Here is a 20997-nt window from a genome sequence, read left to right on the forward strand (position 1 = left end):
AGATGAAAATGAATGTGTTGTATCTGATAAAAAAAAAAAAACTTGAATGTAAGTCCACCCACGCAAATCGTGTGATTTCACCAAAACTCACGACATGATCCGCGTTAGACTGAAAAACGAGCCTCTGAAAGAAAATGTTAAAACGAGTAGATTGCGTTTTATTATTCCAACAGTGGGGATATCATGAGCCGCAGCCCCGCGTCCAACAAAAAAAAATAAAACGGCGAAAGCGTGCACGGCAACCAAACAAATAAAATAAAAGTACCGGAGCCCGTCTCCTCCCCCGAGCTGTCGAAACAGAGGCGCTTCCAGAGAGGAGAACGTCACATCCCCTTGACCCTCCAATCACCTCGGGGTCCCATTTGATTGGAAGGCGGCAAAGGCTTTAATCTCGGACTAATTCAGCTGCTTTTGAAGTGAACATCTCGAGCAGTCCGTACTTCGGGAGTACAGAGCGAGGACCTGCACGCAGACGCACTCGAGGAGCAGCGCTCGTGGTGCAAGACGAAAGCCGCGGATCTGCGATCACCGTCGCGCGAGCTCTTTTTCACAAGCTGCCGCGCCTTGCTCCCTTTACGACCAGGATTACTCGTTATTGAGCCGTTTCACGATTCTTTGCTTTGTTTGTGTTTTGTCTCCCCCCCGAGAGAGTGAGTGAGAGAGAGAGAGAAAGAGAGAGAGAAGGAGGCTCGGTGCTTTTTACAAAATTCTCTTAATGAATCTGACGAAAGCATCGCCGTTTCATTTCCCGACAATTGGGACATGATCACGTCGCCCTCGGCGTCTGTCCTGAAACATAGTGGTAACCACCTAGCCTGGGAAAGCAGCAGTTCTCGGAATAGCAGCTCGGCGAGCATCAACAAGCCTTTTCTCCACTCCGCACCCCCGTCAGATCCACTACGGCAAGCGAGCCGACTTCCCATCAAGGTTTTGAAAATGCTTACCGCACGGTCGGGACACATTTTGCACCCGGAGTACCTGCAGCCTTTGCCTTCTACCCCGATCAGCCCCATAGAGGTAAGATTATTTTTAATGTCAATATTATTCTTATTTCACTTATTAGTTCTTCGCTTGACATTTTTTTTTATTTGCTGCCAAACTGATCCAGTTGTTAGACGGCACTGTGTTGTATTAAACCTCACAGGTTTGGTTTCTTATTAGTCGATTTTGTAGTTTTGTTCGCGGGAGAGCGGACCGTAATTATTATTATACACGTCCGTTGTGCAAATACGAATAGTCTATGTGTGACGCGCCTTCCACTCCCTGGTTGTACATTTTGTAATCATAAAAAGAACGCATCACGTGTTGGTTTTAATAGCGTTCATCAACATTTTCTATTTATTTATTTTTTTGCAGCTAGATGCCAAGAAAAGTCCGTTGGCTCTTCTGGCGCAGACCTGCTCTCAGATCGGCAAACCGGACCCACCACCTTCCTCCAAACTATCCTCCGTGACATCAAATGGATCTAGTGAGAAGGAATCTAAATCCGGTCCTCTGAAGATGAGCGACATCGGCGTGGACGACAAGTCGAGCTTCAAACCCTACTCTAAGCCCTCCGACAAGAAGGACTCGTCCTCGGGCGTCTCGAGCGGCGAGAAGTCTGGTTTCCGAGTGCCGAGCGCCACCTGCCAGCCGTTCACGCCGCGGACGGGCAGCCCCAACTCCAGCACTTCCGCGTCCCCCATGCCGTCAGAGGGGAAGTGCGGGGAGAGGGATGACAAGAAAGAGTCCGACTGTAATAAGAATGGCAGCTCGGACGGCTCTGGCACCACTAGCCACAGCAGGATAAGTGTGAGCTGTGGTGGAATTAACGTGGAGGTCAACCAACACCAGGAGACGACGCCTGGCACTAAGACCTCCTCCTCGGACTCCTCGTCTGTCACTTCTGTATCCTCCGCGTCCGTTCTCGGGTCAGGACTTGTGGCGCCGGTTTCTCCGTACAAACCCGGGCAGACAGTTTTCCCCTTGCCCCCTGCCGGCATGGCCTACCCGGGTAGCTTGGCCGGGGCCTACGCCGGTTACCCTCAACACTTCCTCTCCCACGGAGGGAGCTTGGTGAACGCACAGCTGGCCAGCTCTCTGGGCTGCAGCAAGGCCGGGAACAGCCCCTTGGCGGGGGCTTCTCCGCCGTCCATCATGTCAGCCAGCCTTTGCAGAGACCCTTACTGCCTCAGTTACCATTGTGCCAGCCACTTAGCGGGCGCCGCCAGCGCGTCCTGCACGCACGAATCCGCGGCAGCAGCGGCCGCTAACGCCCTCAAGTCCAGCTACCCGCTAATGTACCCGACACACCCCATGCACAGCGTCCACACCTCGGCGCCGTCGTTCACCGGACACCCCCTGTACCCGTACGGGTTCATGCTCCCCAACGACCCCCTTCCCCACGTTTGTAATTGGGTGTCGGCGAACGGACCGTGCGACAAGCGTTTCTCCTCTTCGGAGGAGCTGCTGAATCACCTGAGGACTCACACGGCTTTTACCGGGGCGGAGAAGTTGATATCCGGTTATCCCGGGTCTTCATCGCTGGCCAGCGCCGCAGCAGCGGCCATGGCCTGCCACATGCACATGCCACCGTCAGGTGGCCCCGGGAGCCCTGGGACTTTGGCCCTACGGAGCCCGCATCACGCGTTAGGACTCAGCAGCCGCTACCACCCGTACTCCAAAAGTCCCCTGCCCAACGGTGCCCCCGTGCCGGTCCCCGCTGCCACCGGCCCTTACTACTCCCCTTACGCACTGTACGGCCAGAGACTCACCACAGCGTCCGCGCTGGGATACCAGTGAGGAGAAAAATGACTTTGAAAAGTTTATAGTACTAAGAATGCAAATATAAAGACTTTTATATTAACAGCGCTAAACTTATGGGCGGGATCCGTGGACTTCAACTGTATTTATTTATATGTCGGCTTAAAAGCAGACGGTAATAGCTGCAAATGGAAAATATTTGAGCAACTCAAAAAGTGCATTATGTTAAAACTGAACTCTATAGGTAAAATGAAAACACACACGTTAGAGTACTAATTACGTAGGGGTCTTCATTTCGATGTTAATTTGAAATTGCTATGATTGTATTTGTTCTTATTTAATGTCTCATTGAGAAGAAAATAATTTACATGCATGTTTGTTTCTTAAATTTCAGAAATTGTCCACATTTGAAATTTGCCGTTATTTTTCAGGTGTACACCTTGGAAAGAGAATTGGTATTTTTTTGTATGTATTCTGGAAAAAAATAAGAAACAATTCTGTTCCATATCTCCGTGTGCCTCATTTTCTGAAGTATTAGTCAGTGTAAACACAATGGTCAAATTTATATTCCACTTGCAGTTTTGAAAAATTGGTTTGTTGAATTAATGGGATTGAGAAAAGTGAAGTGATTATTTCCGCATCGTGGCCTATTTATTTTCCAGGCTGTCATACTTTTTTAAAACAATTAATTGCTGTCTTATCACAAGTCATTTTGATGATTTGCTGATATGTTTTTCCTTCTTTCTTTCATATCTTTCTTTCTTTCTTTCCTTCCATTATATTACTTTGTATGCCAAATAACCGAAAAGCTTTAAACGTTTACTTTTATCACAGCACATGTCATGAAGTTTAAATTAAATGCAACTTGGATGAGAGTGGGAATTGGTTGTGTGTGTGTGTGTGTGTGTGTGTGTGTGTGTGTGTGTGTGTGTGTGTGTGTGTGTGTGTGTGTGTGTGTGTGTGTGTGTGTGTGTGTGTGTGTGTGTGTGAGACTGACTGAGTACACAGAGTAAAGCGAGCTTTATAAAGTGAATTTGTAGGAGAGAATTTAGTTTACTGGTGGGTACATTTTGTTATTTAACAGGTGTTGTAGCCCACGTGCTACTTAATCAGATTAAAAAGTAAAAATTGCGAAATAGGCTTCACTAGAAAAAAAAAGTTGTAGGTACAAGGACGGATTTTTCTGTGGTTTATAAGCACATGCGTTTAAAATTTCAGCCCCCCCCCCCCCCAAAAAAAAAACAACCTTTAGAGAAAAACGGACGTTGACTTGAATAACTTGCTTGCTTTCAGGTTAAATGCACTAGACATTTTTTACAAGCGTCTTCGATCAGTGTGTCTTTTTTTTTTGCTTTTATTTTTGAATCATTATTTATGACAGAGCTGTGGGCTGAGAGCAAGCCTCTGATGCTCCACCGGGGTGATGTGTCAACGTGGAGGCCGTAAAAAAAAAAAAAATTGGTATGGGTTATTTTTTCCATCATTAACAGGATGCTATTATTTAATTTGCATTTGATAATCTCATCCACCTGTAAATCTAATGTACGCAGCACTACGTTTGTTATTAAAAAAAAAAGATATTGTGCAAAGTTGTGGGATTTTCATGCAGATTGCAAACACTCGCGGATCTGGGTTTCGCGTATATTAGTCCTATTTTTTTCAGCAAAAATGAGTTATGATTAATTCGTTAAATATAATGCTATCCCGCGTGAACACGTTTTTTGCTGTGATGTCGTTTTTATTGCACACACAGAGGCAATGAACGCGTTCTTATAGCGGATTTGTGATATTCAAGCAAAATCAACTGCACGATTGGACTTTATTGTATCTGAATATATAACCGGCGCATGGGTAGTTAATCTAATTCACGTCATATTAAGTAACCATAGTGATCGACTTTCAATCAACATTTCGATAAAAAAAGGGCCTTGTCTCCTTGCTATGGTCGACTCTCAACAATATACATTTTGTCTCTTCATGTCTGCGGGCATACTGTTGACCCAGCTGCGTTACAGTTCTGATTATTTATTTAAAATACCTCCTCGTGCTTTGCTGTCCCTCGTCTAACGCACGGCGGCTATCCAGACGAAAGGGACTCCTCTCGCGGTGTGCATGAGGCCCACACGCGCCTTAAACTGATGTAATGACGGTGAAAGGGAGCAATTTCCATTTCTACCCACATCATGGTGGCTGTTCTCGGAGGGTCCCGGTGGAAGGCAATTTATCATGTGCCCCTCCCCCCTGGCCCTGTCACCGGAGGAACAGGCAGGCACATGTGTGCATGAATTACCAACCCTCCCTCTCCCCTCCCTCTCCCCCCTCCTCAATGTGGAGATTTGACACAGAGGAGAGAGGGAACACGAGGTTATTAGAGTATGCAAGAGGATTTAAAAGCATATTATTATATTCACTTTGCCCATCAAGACCTGAAAGTGCTGAGGTGTGCACGGAGCTCCAAACAAGAGAAGCACACATCAAACCACAGCATAATGGAACATTTGGTTAAAAAAAAAAAAGTTAAATATACTAAGAAAAACAGTGGAATTATGTGGATTTGGGGGATTAACGCTCCTTAAGATGATTTTGTATGGATTTAACAGGAATTTTATGAACAGTGCTGAGGGTCTTGAGGATAATCAGCTGAAGTTTCAGAGAGATTCAGCTAATTTGATCCAGTAAACATTGTTACAGCGGTCAGCGGTGTCGGGTCAAGGGGTTTTTACATGGCAACGGAGCCGTCCAAAGCAAAATAACACTGCACGTTGGCACGGTAGGCAAAAACGTTACCGTTCAACCTTAGAGGTCGAGGCTGTTCCCACTGTAAAGGCAGTTTAAAGACATTTTAAGTGATAGTCTCACTAAACAGGACATTCAATTACATATTTCCTTGTGATTGGAAAGAGACGAAGACACACGTTCCACTGCATGGTCTCAAAAATGCACATCCATGTTCGCATTCGCTGCAATATGTCAAAAGTCTACCAGATATGAAAAACCACAAATCTTTAAAAAAAAAAAAAGACTTGTGCTGTGATCTAAAGCAGCCATTTTAGATTCTTGGGAGATACTTGGATCTTCAGACAGCGAGAGAGACACTGCAGGAAACCTGGCAGGACATCTGGAGGGGGGGTGGCCCAGGACGTGACTCACACACACACACACACACACACACACACACACACACACACACACACACATATACATACACGCCTAACCCCATATTCAACCCCACTGAATTACCGCCACTAAAGCTGTCATTAGTAGGTGTGTGGCACAATAAAGACACGCCGTAGTCTGCAGTGGCAAGTCTATAGTTTGTGCAACAGCTGTGTCAATAAGGGGGAAGCTGCTATAATGTTCAACCCCATGCCAAGCATAAGTCACATGGCGATTATTATCTTTTATGTATGTGTGGTTGCTTTATCGGGATACAGTACAACAGCTCTCTGTGATGGGGGGAGAAAAAAAGAGAGACCTATCAATAATGGCTTTGTTTGCACTGTGTACTTTATGGGCACTTGATACTTCTTACCTGCAGTTGTGTTTTACAAGGAGCCATTGTTGCTTTTCAAATACATTTTCTGATTAAACACTCATACGCCACAGAGAATGGGTCTTTGTCACCACCTCAGCCTATCTACCGCCGTGCATTACACCAACCTCTCTCTCAGCCACGCCTTTGCACTCCAATTGTAGTAAAAAAGAAAAAAGAAAAAAAAAGGTGTCATCTTAGGCGACACACCCGACTGTCATTATCTCACTGTGTGATTTATGGCGATACGGTCGGTGGAGGTGTCCACACAGCTTTTGTGATTGAAGTAATGAAGCCATAAAGTGAGCTGCGTGAAACAAAGCAGGGGTTCATTGGTCGTAACCAGATCTACCGCTTTAGGCAAGTCCGCACTAAATCCGCCTATTATCCAGGAGATTTAGGGAAAAAAAATACAAAAAAATCAACATTGTTGTTAGTCACATGTCATATCTATCAACGCTAAAGCACCCTTTTTCTGACAGATTGATCCTAGAATGCGGTCCCCAACCGAGAGCCGTAATAGAGGTAATTTGGTTCTCAAAAAAATGGGTGCCGAGGCAGACAGGAATCCCTCCCAGCTCTCCTGCATGTGGTTACCCTCCTCATCGAGTTACAAATGTAAAAGTGCTCATCCAGGTGATGTGAGAGAAGTGGCAGTGTTGATCTCCCCGTGCCACTCAGATCTCGAACCAGCGAGACACTTTCTTGTGCTTAGACAGCCTAAATGAGGTCATTCCTGTCTGCTTTGGGATCTACGGTGCGCCGGGTGTTTTAGTGCTCAGATAATTTGCCCATTTTCAGGATTCTGACAAAGAATATTTTATGGAAATGCACCCTTATTCCAGGCACCTTAATGGAGTGTGTTGGAGTAGTTTGTGAGCCGATGAGGTTGTTGTCTGTCACGGGTAAATGTAAAAAAAGGGAAAAAAAAGAAAAAGCAGAGAAAATGTCGAGGATGAGCTCAACTGCAAAAAAAAAAGGGCTTTTTTTTGCCTCCATTTGAAAATCAGCAATGCCTAAGCGCTGTATCTTCGGGGCATTACGGCACACAATCACAAGGTTGTTCTAATTGTTTGAAGCTGTGTGACTACAAGCTACATTGTACAGCGTCTGTCTCCGTGTGCAGCCACCCAGTGGATTATCAAAGACAAGAGTCGTCCAACCTAATTTGAGATAAAGGCTTTGGCTTTCCAAGTTTTTTTGTTTTTTTTGACAGGTTTGTGGTTTCAGTCTACCGCATAATTGCTGTCTTCTGCCGTCCTCTCCCTTCTATGAGTAAATCCTGATCGTGTGTCACCGGCCTTACATGACAGTATAAGTAGATGATGTCATTTCCAATGGGTGTGGGCCACCAATTATCATGACTCACATGCTTACTAATGGTATAAGCCCACTTCTTATGTTGTATTGGAGAAAGATATTGGCCAATCCTATTCAATGTGATATCTCTACTGGGAAATGTCCAACTTACAGTCGTGGGGGGAAAAAAATAAGTGACGACTGTGAAGTGAAGTTGATGACTTTATGTAAAACAAAGTGAAATTATTATCATGTTATTGTTTATATTATTGAATAACTAAAGGTTCTCATTCTCTAATATAATCTATTGCAAATACATACACCACATTACAAGTAATACAAGTTTGTAACTTGTTGAAGTTGTTAAATCCACTACTAAAATTGCTAAAATGACACACCATATGTCATTTAATTGTATTAAATATTATGATCATGCAGCACAAAATGAATGAATAAACAAGTTTGGAAATAAACATTGCATTTGCACACATGGCAATAAAGATTAGCATACAACAATGAAATAAAGCAAATTACATGAAGGTTGCTATATTATATTACGATATGTTTATATATATAACTCATTAGAGTTGACCTGGCTTCACCAGGGAGGGTTCGTCTTTGATAACCTAAGCAGAAATCACTCACATTAGAAATACAGGCCCCAACTGTTCTCCTCTAATCTCAAAATATTTGCATACTGGTAAAATAGAAGACAAAGCAATCTGTGATTCAGCGCTACATGAAAGCTTTAAAGTAAGCTTGTGGAGTTTTCATTTTAAAGAAATACAGATTGTACATGTTGTACATTATGATTTCTCCTCAAACACTAAACACATAACAACGTTAAATGGGAGTGATATTGGTGGGAAGATTTTTCTCATGGACAGTTCTGTGTAACCTCAACATGTGTTGGCTTGGATTTGACTTTGATGACTTCTTACTTTAGTGGGAAATCTTGTCATCATTGTTTGATCCACCAACGCATTAAAGACTAACAGCTGAACAGCAAGTTCAGGCACATTCTCAAAGGGATTTCCAAAGAAAGTCACCAATGGAAGTGGGCGTAGATCGAGTCAAGTTGATGAAAGCCCATACAAGTAAAAAGTTACATTATAAGATGGCGGCGCTGTTAGATATCAGCGCCGTTGGTCGGCTACCTTCCCCTGCTCTGCTTACAAACATGGTTTCCACCTTTAATTTGCAAAAGAAAACCTTTTTTTAAGTGCGCTAAATTATACCATTAAGTCCAAACTATATAACAGTTATACTCAGTATTGGTGTTGTTTTGAGAGTTTTGCTGCCCAACATCACAACTGATTATTCAACCAATTATACTGTGAAGAGCCATTCTTAAATTAAAAAAAGTTTCTGCTGCAATATGCTAACGTTAGCTTATTTTTCTAGCTAACGCCACCTACTCTTACACAGCTAATGTGAGGAGATTTTATGATTTATTCAAAACATGACTGCATTTAACAAAGTAACATTATTATAATTATCAAGTTGGTTCTGTGCTTACTGGTGGCCACATCGCTTGATTTAAAAACACACTTTGTGCTTGCCTCCACCTCCCACTTTGGCAGCTGCATTAATAGTTCTCCGTATAAAAGGTGGACCTCCATAGGCCAACATAATGCAATTTAAAGGAACCACAGAAGACCCAGAACTTTCTGTATACACTCCATAATATTCTCCAGAGTTTCCCCCGGACAGAGCCGAGCGTGGAAAAAATACAAGCAATATGTAATCGCTTATGTGATTTATGAGAGCTATATTTATCACATTGATATAAACTATTCAACTATTACCAGCTTCCACATTACTCCGGCAATTCATTCATGTCAGTGGACCAAAACAATTTCCTCCCCTGCACAGCGCCAACCCCCCGAAAACCGAGCTGCTTCTCTCCGCCGGTGCCCATGTGACTTTCAATAGAGACTTCTCCAAGGAAATAAGAGGAGAGGGGAACATTTCTCAACTCATCCACATGCAGTAAGTGATGATGCGGCGATGTATCACACATTGATCTGAGGCATGGGAGGGGGGGGGATATTAAGGAAAAAGGAGTGCCGCAGACTAATGGGCCTGACTGGGAGACAAATTGGGCCAGACGTGCAGCAACACGGCCGCGGGAAATATGGGGGCTCACATCACTTTATTGCTTTAACGCATTTTAGTGTTAACTGAGAAATTGAACCTCAAATTACCTACAATCCATTTGTTTCCCCCCCTTTTTGGTGTTGTTGTCTTCCACCCTGCAGAAGGTGCAGTGAGAGCAATATAAGGCAGTTTGCTGAGAAAGCAAGTTTTCTCTGTTTTCCTTTTAAAATAAGTTGCTTGCTTTTAAATAGTGGGCTATTGAGTGAATGGTGAGAATTTAAGAAAATCAAGAAAAAGGGCTCTGTTGTAGTTCTGGATAATATGATTAGAGGGGCATTAGAAAAAGTGTATCAGATTTAACAATATAACCACTGCATATTTTTATAGGCGATTACATTTACAAGAAAAACAATAATGCAAAGTAGCAATAAACCATGTTTTAATTTAGTCTGCATTCCAGTTAGTGAGTTCACGCTTTATTTAGAAGCTAACTCTCACAGATAGCCGTGTAAAGTCATGTAGCAGCTCCCACGCGGAGAGGTTTCAAGGTGGCGATACGTCCGCACACGTGGAAAAAAACATCTCCCACATCCATCTAAATGCATCTCGTCCTGTGACAGATAGAGAGGATCTGCGCCGTCTGTCTTCATTTCCTGTGGCTTGTCAAACAAGAACATTCTGAGAGTCAGACCGGCGGTCTCGGCTGTGGGCCACGTGACGCCTGTGACGCCTCCCTCTGTTTGTCTGAAGCGGTGGACGCGGTGACACGTCGTGGAGCGAGTCTGACGAGAGCAATGCCGTCGCAACGGCGTGTCAGGGTGTGTTACATTATTTCTAATTATTTAGATTTGATTTAAAAAGGTTAAAGCTAAAAAAAACACACATATAATGTCCGGCAGTGAAACAAGATTTATGTGTGATGCTCGGCATCCCCCGGAGTTTGGATTAAGAGCAACTGTTTTATGTGACTGGCTTTTCTCTCAACAACATGACGTGACCTTACAGAGCTGTTAGAAAGCCAACGGTGTTGACAGTCATATGCTGAACGGCTCCCCCTATAGACAGCCTCTATATGTGTACAGCAGAGGGTTTCTGACACGGCAGTCAGTAATAGTTCATGTTTTTCTTCGAGGTGAAAGCCGGCAAATGAACGCTCTTGACCTTTAAGGTTAAACGAGAGTAGCAGCACACGCAGCGTACACATGCGCAGACAGCCGCCGCACACCCAGGGAGTCAGTCAAAAAAACATAAACAGATGAAATCTACTGAAAATTTCAAGATAGAAAAACTGTCACCGGGATGATTCTCACCACAAAGAAAGCGGGGGAAAGACAAGTGAAGGGGATCTTTTTGAAACGCGAGGTAAATAAGAGGAATCGGGCGTCGAACATCCAGGTAATAACTGATGTTATGACTTGGCATTTGCTCTGACATGCATTTGAGACAGGAACATTAAAAGATATCCACCGTTTGACAGGTATCACAGTTCCCTCAGGCAAGAAGGATTCTCATTTTGATGAGTGTGTCAGTCACAGTGAAGTCTGTCGACAAGCCCGCTCTCGACGCGCCCGACGTTCAGGAATAACTCTCGCCTCCAAAAAATTACAAATGGAATATTTGAATAGCTGTGTGAAGGAAGGCTGATTATTGCTAAACTACACCAAAAAAGAGGAAAATACTAATTTCAGCAAGGCTACAACAATGCAGTGTTCTGTTGATGGTATGTTTAATACCGAACGCGGCTTTACGTTTAAGGCGCACAAGCTTTCCAGCTCACCTTTCCTTTAAAATAACGTAAAAAACAAATCCAAAATCATTCATTTGAAGCACAAAGAAAGCCAGAGTACATACATTTGTGCAATTGCCCCAAAATGGATCATTCATAATCACCTTCAACGACTCAGTTATGACTGAAGTTGACGCGACTGCGACACAGGTTGTTTTTTTTCTTTCAATGCCACGCTTGGCGCCAAGTGTGAATAGTCGCTCTGTGTGCGTTTTTGACTCCGGCATGTGCCATGTTCAGTATATGACACTCACGCTGATTTACTACCCTCTCCCAGCTAAATAATTTCCCGGGATATGGCTCTCTGTGCCTTTTAATGGTTGTTGTATTGACCTGCTTGCCTTTAAAATGTTCCACAGGCAAGCAGCCATATGCCTGGATGGATGGGAGACCTCTCAGCCCTGATTAATAAGCTGCTCGGCACTTCACTGCAAACAGGGTGTCACGAAACGCTGCATAACCAGGAGCAGCCCGATGTGTTGTGTGCTTTGTGCCCGTTTGTGAATACGGCCTCAGTCCGGGGGCCTCTGCAGGTAACACGAGCGATCTGATGTAGTGCATATTAAAAATAGATCCGATTTTTTTCTTTTTTTAAACATTTTGATGCATGATTTACCCTCAGCGTTCACACGGGAGGCCCCATTATGAATATTGAATGGGCTCATTTTGTTTTTTTTTGGCAAACGCTCGTGTTTGTCGGACTAAATGCCACAGATCAAAGTAACTTCGGAGGCAAAATCTATTAGTTTGCAAACAAAGCCAAAAGACTATTATTCATCACGACGCCGTTCAAACGTCATTTCATGGACGCCGCCAATCAAACACGCCATTGTTCTCTGCAATGTTAATCTCTGTTAATGTTTAAAGGCGCCGTCAGCTCGATGAATTCGGAGCATGCTCTTTCGGTAAAAGGGAGACTTGATGTGTGAAAGGATTAATCATCCCGAGTGTTTACTTTCCAGCACCTGTCGATTGTGCTCTCTGATAACAATCGAGCCGCCCATTCGTTTGAATGTACGCCCGCTCGACTCGCAATCACTAATGGCAAGTCATTTGACTCTTTAATTATTTGAAATGACCTCGTGCAGCATATGATGGCTGTATCACACGGACGCTCATATGATTAAGTATTAAATCACCAGAAAAAAGATTTGATCACACGGGAGTGGAGGGGAAGTAATCTTACTGGCTGCAGAGTGTTCGGCCTAATGTGTGTCTAACCGGCGTCCTGTGACATGAAAATGTTTGAGAACCACCACTTCAGACAGTCCAAAGCTGCGGGGAGGAAGCCAGCGTTTTCCAGTTCACAGCTCAACGCGGCCCAGCGTGGTTTCGACAGGTTGAGTGCCTGCATGCTTTCACTCCCAAACCATGGAACAATATCCCCTTGTTCCTGGCGAAAAGAGAGAGAGAGCGAGAGAGAACCGACGTGACAGCTGTGAAGAAATACGAAGATGATGGGGAAGTCAACCACGTGAGATGCAATTTTGCATTTTTTTTTTCTCTCTCTCCCTTCTCAAATCTTGTGAACTTCAAAGCTGTAATTGTTAATTTGATCCATGAGCTGTGTGATACACTGTCTCGTGATGAAGTGCTCCGCTCGTCTGTCGGGAGTTCAAGAAGATCACATCCGAGGACGGAGGCGGCCGACTTCATCGGTGGCGTCGCTTCGGCTACGAAGACAACCAGAAAGCGGCTTTTAATTCATTACAGCCGTCATTAAATCAAACTCTTTATCCCTGTTCATAACCTTCACGTCAACATCCAGTAATTGTGGATGTCAAGTTTAATTGTGAACTGTGGCTACAGAGTTAATTCCACCTGTGCCTGATTGTGTAAAAACAAAAAAAAGGTGCAACTTTCTGGCTATTCACTTAATATTACACACACACACACACACACACGCACACACACGCACACACACACACACACACACGCACACACACGCACACACACACACACACACACACACACACACACACACACACACACACACACACACACACACACACACACACACACACACACACACACACACGATTTCAATAGTTCAGACATCTCATCTGTTCAGCTAAACGTGCTTGTTGAAGACTATCTGAGCCCGGGCTCCGCCACGGATTTCATTTCCACACACACTGTACACTGTGAGCTCTTAGCTGTTCTGCTAGCCGAGTCTCTTCGGAGCAAAAACCTGGCTTTTTGCCACAAAACCTCTATCGTTTGAGTATCACATGGTTAGCGGTGTTTCCTACTGCTATATTTATGTACTCTGACTGTATCCCCTTTCATTGAAACCCTAACCAGTGGGTGATTTGTCTCCATAAGAGAGTGCCATTTACAAGCAGCCATGCTGGGGTGGGACCCCGACCAGAGGACTTGTTAATAGCACACATCCACTTCTCACCAGATGCTGTCCAGAACAAACCAACATATACTGAGAGATGTCGAAACCCATTTTCTATGAGCGCCGGACCATGGTGTTAAACCCTAAATGAGTTTTAATGTAACCTGCATGTTTTCTTTTCCTTTTTCTCCCCCATCTGGCGCCATCGTACAGAAAATTAAGTGCCGTGCAATTTCTCATAATTATTTAGCAGTTAAAAGACAAACAAGAGACTTACACCATGTTATTACCTTATTGCACATACGTAATATGGCAGACAGAGGATAGTGTTAAAAAAACATTTGGTTCAGGTGAATAATAAGCCAAGATGTCTTAAGGACTTTCCAACGACAAAATGGCTTATGGAATCTAAAATAATATGACATAAAATGAGTCTTCCATGCAAAAAACATTGTTTTAAGCCTGTTGTGCTTCAATCATCACCACTAGGCCTTAAAGACGTTGGTCCAAAAGAGCTTACTTATATAGCATACTTATATTATATATCCATGGTATTGCTTTCTTTTCATTAAATCCTTTTTAATCATCTGGACAATGACAGTAAAGTTCTATTGAAACTCGGTCACTGGGTCGACAGCAAAATAAACTACCATGCAGCCATGTGTACGTTCAGTGATCATATTTGGCTTTGTAGCCTACAGCTGTCATGTATATGCAAACTGAGGTAGCAGGAGTTTACATGACATCTAATGGCAACTCAATCTCACAGTTCTTTACACCTACTGTTGGAGTTCTTTGTCATTCTCCACTTGTCACTTATTGATCCAATTACGGGGGGTTTTAGCCTTCATCCAGCACTAATGTGAATTTATGTTATTCCGTATGAACATGTTTTGTTACTTTCACCCTCAGTGGACGAGTCGCCGACCCATTAAGAGATGATCCATTCCCTCAAATATGTGGGACACATCCTGTAAATTGGAAGCTTTTTAGATTCACAGAGGCCACCGAGGGCGATCTTAGATAGACACTACACACGCCACTCCTCACTGCTTGGATCAATTTTGAAAGTCTCTCTCCCTTGATGTAATTGCCCCTGCATTTCATAAAAAAAAGATTTATGGAAAATCAGATCTCAGGTTATGGGCCCGGATGACAGCAAAAGAAAAATGCAGAATTTACTGTCTGCTTTTACAGCCGGATTTCAGGAGTAATTGTTGCGAGACATGACGGTGAGTTAGCAGTTATAAACCTGTCCTCCATATAAATTACCTAATCAGGAGATCCCAGTGGTTATATAAATTGAGCCACTCATTCGTCTTCAATGGCCTGTGTGTGCATATAAAAACCACAACGACCATCATATACTTCACAGGAAAAGGGGGTAGCCGTTGCTGTTTACAGAGTTAGGGGGGAAATGGATGACTTTTTGCATGCTCAATCAACTGTGAAATGTCCATTTAATCATCCCCAGAAACCCCCCTGGTTTATTTGTGCTGCAGTGCAGATTTACATTTCCAAACACCCCCCATATTAATCATTACTTCATCACGCCCTCCGACTGACAAGAAGCATAAACCACCTCAGTGTACTGCCCTGTCGACTAATGTGTGTATGTTTCTGTCTCGGAGCATGTGTGTATGCGTATTTGTGTGTACGGGAGCACTTTGAATGTGTGTGTGTGTGTGTGTGTGTGGATGGGTGGGTTGGTGTGAGGGGAAAAACCTGCACTTTGATTCACTCACCACTCACTGTGTCCAGTAGAAATATTGAGTTTTTAGTGGGGTGATTGCATTTTTCTTTCTTTTTTTTTTTTTTTGTCCGCTGAGATTTTCAAAATACAACTTTTCAGGCCGGGGGAAGCCAAATAGGAGTCACTCACATGCACTTTTTCCTCCTCACTAGGAAATCAGAGTGATTGATGTTATTTTTCAGGAAACGGCATCAAAGAAAAATACATAAAGTGAAAATGTCACATTTTCTTTTTTTTTAAAGGGGGAACCAACTTTAAATGTAGCATACAGTTTGACTTTTGGTTAAAACAAATGTTTAGGTCAGATTTCAGTTTATTGCACCCCCCCACAAAAAAAAAAAAAAAACAGCATTCTGGTCTGTCCTTAACATAAGACAGCTTGAGTGATTTGCACGTAGCGTATTGCAGCAGGAGTACCTTGGCAGAGCCTGTCTACCTGCCGGCGTAATGAAATTCAGGACGTTTCACCATCAACAATGAATCCTTCATAAAAGAGTGAAGTATGAGTTTATCACCCAGGACGAGAAGCATGTTACATTTGCCACTTTAAACAAGATGAATGGGTCACTCAGCCATTTACATTCTCATACATTTTTATGACACTGCCATGAAGTGAATTTGATCTATTGGTAACAAGATAAATGATGGGCATAAAGCTTTGGCAGTTCTGACTTTAAACAATCTTTCATTTGATGCCAGTCTTTTACTTTTTACATGACGCACCGTCTGTCTTCGCAACCTTGTGCTCAAATAGTTGGAGTAAAGAGGAAATGGCAACCCTCCTTTTTTCTCTCCTGACAAGGGTCTGCACATCCAACAGTAAGAATATCACTTAACACCACGCGCTCCGCTGTGTTGCATGCATGCTATTCCGTGATGGGAAACAGGTTGACCTCTATGCACAAAGGGATGTTTTGTCCAACCTGACACTCAGCCAACCATGGGAGTTTGCCATAGCATGAAAAGCAGCTGAAAGCTTCACTTTGCAGTCGCTGGCGCCTTTTTTTCGAAGACGCTTCCCTTTGGAATGATGCCCGTAATGTGTACATTTGAGCTTGGAATTTCAGGAGCAAAATAACAGAGCTGGGTCCCAGGAAATATCCCCTGTCAAAGAGTGACGGAGGACGGTGAATGGAGCTGTCCGAGGGATCAGAGTGATGGAAGAAGACATCCTCTCTGCTCTCTCTCTCTCTACCCCTCTGTCCTTCGTCTCCTTCTCCCTCTCATTCTTGTTGCCCTGCTATTTTACACGTGGCGTCAGCTCGTCTGATGTAACCATTGGAATGTCAACATGACCGAATATCTCTGACTGTCACGCAGATGAGCCTTTTAGGCAGGTCAAAGAAATTTGCCGTTGGAGCGCTGTGGATGCTGCGATCCTCGTGGAGACTCTCTGCACATCTGTGTTGTCATTTGAAAACAGTCCAGCCCCATTTAGTCACTGGTGAGAGAGGGCGTTGCAGCGCAGACAGAATTATATATCACCTGGTCTGGCTAAACGACACATTTATTTCTGACCAAAACTGCCAAAAGAAAAAAAAAAAAAAATCTTACCACGCGGCAAATTATCTCCATGGTAACTTTTGCTTGAACATGCCTGCCACGCCTGTCAAGCTAACTAACGAGTGAGTCTGCCACTAAAACACTGACATCATCCTCTATTGCTGATTTGTTCACTGTTGTTTACAGCCGAGTTCATCTTTTTTTTTTTATTAGAAAAGCACGGAGAAAAGGCCGCCGGGTAGAGAAACAGGAAGTACAACAGACGTCCTTTGTTTGGGTATCTACGCCAAGGCCTGTAATTTACACCCTAATGGCCGACGCCATCGCTACTAGAGGCATCGTGGCTCCGAGGGAGAGAAAGAGAGAGAGGGAAAGAGCTCCATCATGGAAAAGGGAGCTCCTGTCTGCTGCAGTGGTCCGGGACAAAGCTGAGAGCTCCCAGACGCCCTGTATGATTAATGACTTATGGCCACGCTGTGTGGAAGCCTGGTAATTAGCTACAGGCTGATTAAAGACAAGTAAACTTCTGCTGATAACCCGATTCTGTTTCTCCCCAGCGCCGACACTGGCATGTGGAAGCTCTTACTGCCAGGGTTGCAAGAAACAGACCAACGTTGAGTATGATGAATGTAGTCTCAAACAGGCGTATACAGGCTCTAATTTAAAACTATTTAGCGTGTGACATATTGGCATTGTGCTCTCTCTGTCTCCCTCTGTTCATGTTCGTGGTCGGCGACGCCGTCCAAGTTTCAGGGGGCTGTTGTTTTGAGTCTGCGCCTGGCATATTCATGAATAAAGTTTTGTGCTTGCCTCCCTCCATTTGCTCCCCCCCCCCCCCCCCCCCCCCCCCACCTTTTTCCCTGCTCGTACATTTTCCCTCCAAACATTTGCATTTTCTATAAAAGCGAACAAGGAGAGTGGCAGCCTGCCACGAGAGTTCGTCAACTACCAGATTTTACAGCTCCGGCCGTCCAGAAACAAGACAGGAGAGCTAACGCCGGGGCCAGAAAGTGGACAGCATTACACTGGATTTGCCTTATGAGACAAAATGTAAGCAGAGTTAGCTTAGGCATGAAAAGGAAGAAAAAAGGGCCTCCAAGTACTCCACTGGCAGCCAAAACGACCCACACAGCCGTCCAAAGTCTTGTCTCTTGTATTTTCACGAGGTGGAGACTATTCCCCCCTAAAGTAAACAGATGGAGCAAAAAAAAGAAAAAAAAGAATAATGGATAGCAACATTAAATAAAGCTGATGTCAGGTTGTTTTGCAGTTGGGCTTAGCAAAGTTCCGCGGATACCGAAATTAGCATCAGCGTTACTTAATAAATACTGTGCACTGTCGTCCTCCTATTCTGATGGGAATATAATGTCAGAACAAGATGTTACGCAACAGATGGATCCATCTCTCCTCTGAAATTATTTTTTTTTTTTACATTTCAGACAGCAGTGGATACTTTGCTACGTCTAATAGTGCGACGCAATTTGTCTGTGGCAAGTGAAAAATGGGCTCTACTCGGAATGAAACACTGGACTGTTGTCTGTGTGTCTGCCAGGGAAAGGTGAGCGCCACAGGGCGACCGCATTGTGTGCCGAGATGAAACGCCCGGCCACCCACTCCTCTCCTTTTATCACCCCTCTCATAATTAGGTTGGTTAACATACTGCCGTCTATACACTCATATTGACTGGAAGCTTAATCATATTAGTATTGAGTTCCCGTCCCCGCTCGCCCCCCAGGTGACGCTTGTAAGTCCAGAGTTATAGCCCTAACCTATGGGAGGAAATTAGCTGTGGACATGAGTTTGCGCTTGTTCTCCAGCCTCTGTGTGAAAATATTTAGCAGATGGGGGCGGCGACAACAACAGTGAGAAATGGACGGGAGGGGGGGAAGCACAATGTTCTACATAGAGAAGCCAGTCTAAAGGCATGAAAAATGTAGGTAGAGCAGAAAGGAGGCGCAGGGTGTGTTCGTTTGGCTGGCAGTCCATTAGGCCTGATAGACATTTCACTTACCAAAGTCAAATATAACAGTCTAGCATTCATTAATATGAGGAAGGGTCCGGGGGAATCAAACCCACCATCTGGTTAAGACGACAGTATAATCTACAACTCATGATTAGGTCTAAGGAGTGGAATTTCACTTTAATCTTTTTCAGGGCTTGAAATTTCCATCTGCACTGTGCGGCACATCATTTTTCTTCAAGACGAATGTGCTGTTTTTTATGTTCCAAAATTAGATCAGAAGAAAACGATTAATCATGTCATGGCCTGGGAAAGGAAACAAAGATCTGATTTTCCTCTCTTCTCTCTCTCTGCACCCATGCACCTCCCCTTTCCTCACCTCTTCCTTTTCTTCCCCTCTAGCCTCTTCTCATCTCCCCCCTCCCTCCCCACCTCCTTCCTGTATCTCTTATCCTTCTGCCTTCCCTTCTCTCCGTTTCCACCCATGTTTCTGGACAGCGTTGCCGAGCCGTATCTTCCTCCCTGTCTTCGTGGGAGACAGAGTGATTTTTCTCCTCGTCGCTCGGCCCCCGACTTCAAAAAGAAAGAGAGATACGTGGATGATTAATACGAAATGGCGACATGCCTTCAATTAGCATAGCCTTCCCTCTTCTCCCCTTGCCCTCCCCGTGGCGGCGAACAACAGATGGCGGCCCGTTTGTATGTGACACCGCGACCAAATCTAAACTGAGAAGAGTGCAAGTCACCGGGACTGCAAATTAGTGAGGCCACACAACTGTCAGGTGCTGGCCTCCGCTGACAGTTGTAGCCCATTACGAGAACATTGATGTTTTCACAGTGTGACAAAAAGGAATCCTTTTTTCCCCCTCCTTACAGAGGACCTGTCTGTCAGCCAGCTCTCAAGTCATAACAAATCACTGGCACTCAGCTGAGGCTGAGCATTGGGAGCGTCAGGGGAAGATAAATGACCTGCAGGCCTTTGAAGTGCTTTGGCAGTTCAGATGGCTCGGCGGCGCTGACAGAGAAATATACACAACAGCGTAACCAATAATGAGAACATTAAACATTCCTGCCTCCTGACAGGCTGACAGGAAAGCCCAGCCTGGCATCAATCATCTTCCGAGGCATAACCTTGACAATTAGTCTCCTCTCTGCCTCCAGCTCTCACCCTGCGCTCTTCTAAACTCCAATACCCAGACTGCACTGGCTGCCAGGCTCGAGGCGGATATAAGGTGGCAGGATGGAGGTGGCAGCGGGATGCGGGAAAGGAACGAGGGCCACAATCAGCGGACCGAGACGGATTCCACATCTATATGTAGGGGACAGCGGATGCAGGTCAGAGCAACATGTCAGGACATCATTGGATTTATTGTTTCACCTTTGACTCATTACAGCCAGGCGATAATACTCTGTAACACACATACAATATAATAATACACCTCTATAATACACATATTTTACATTACATTTACGTTTTTGTCAACTGTGTCTTTTAAGCTATTTGGAGCTAATCATACAGTGAGAATAATAATTTTGCTTCTGAACACAACTGGCGTAAATAAATCAAATAAACACAACTGTGGAAAAAATTTATTTGTATTTCTCATTTCTTCACACTTAACTAAATTATGTTGGCGGATTAAAAACATTCAGAAGCATTTCGTCTTCATTAGCATCCATCCCTTACGTGCGAGTATTTGGCCGTTATCCAAATAAGTGTATTTAGTGTGACAAGGAAACTGCGATACACTTCAGAGCTGAGCAACAAACACGCACGTCTGTCAATAATACGGAAACAGCAGCCCCCCCTAGCCACACCATTACCGAGCACTGTATTTCACTTGTGCTTCCTCTATTAGCCATCCGCATGTAAATCAACACAGACAAGCTGACCCCCAAAATGTTTATGTTCTCCGGTTTCCAGCACTCGCGCGCCACGCTGGCCCGAACATTTTTGTTGCTGCACCAAAAGAGATGA

At 44.2% G+C, this 20997-nt stretch overlaps 1 protein-coding gene across 1 annotated transcript; it reads left to right on the forward strand.

The window, feature by feature from the left end:
* The first annotated feature begins 330 nt into the window (after positions 1 to 330).
* Positions 331 to 3249, forward strand: znf503 (zinc finger protein 503). Its single transcript, XM_084021793.1, has 2 exons — positions 331 to 1017; positions 1357 to 3249. Exons 1-2 carry the CDS (start codon positions 763 to 765, stop codon positions 2779 to 2781), a joined length of 1680 nt encoding a protein of 559 aa, XP_083877919.1. The 5' UTR covers positions 331 to 762; the 3' UTR covers positions 2782 to 3249.
* Positions 3250 to 20997: the final 17748 nt, after the last annotated feature.

Source organism: Eutrigla gurnardus (genome assembly GCF_963514095.1).
Source record: "Eutrigla gurnardus genome assembly, chromosome: 11".
NCBI lineage: Eukaryota > Metazoa > Chordata > Actinopteri > Perciformes > Triglidae > Eutrigla > Eutrigla gurnardus.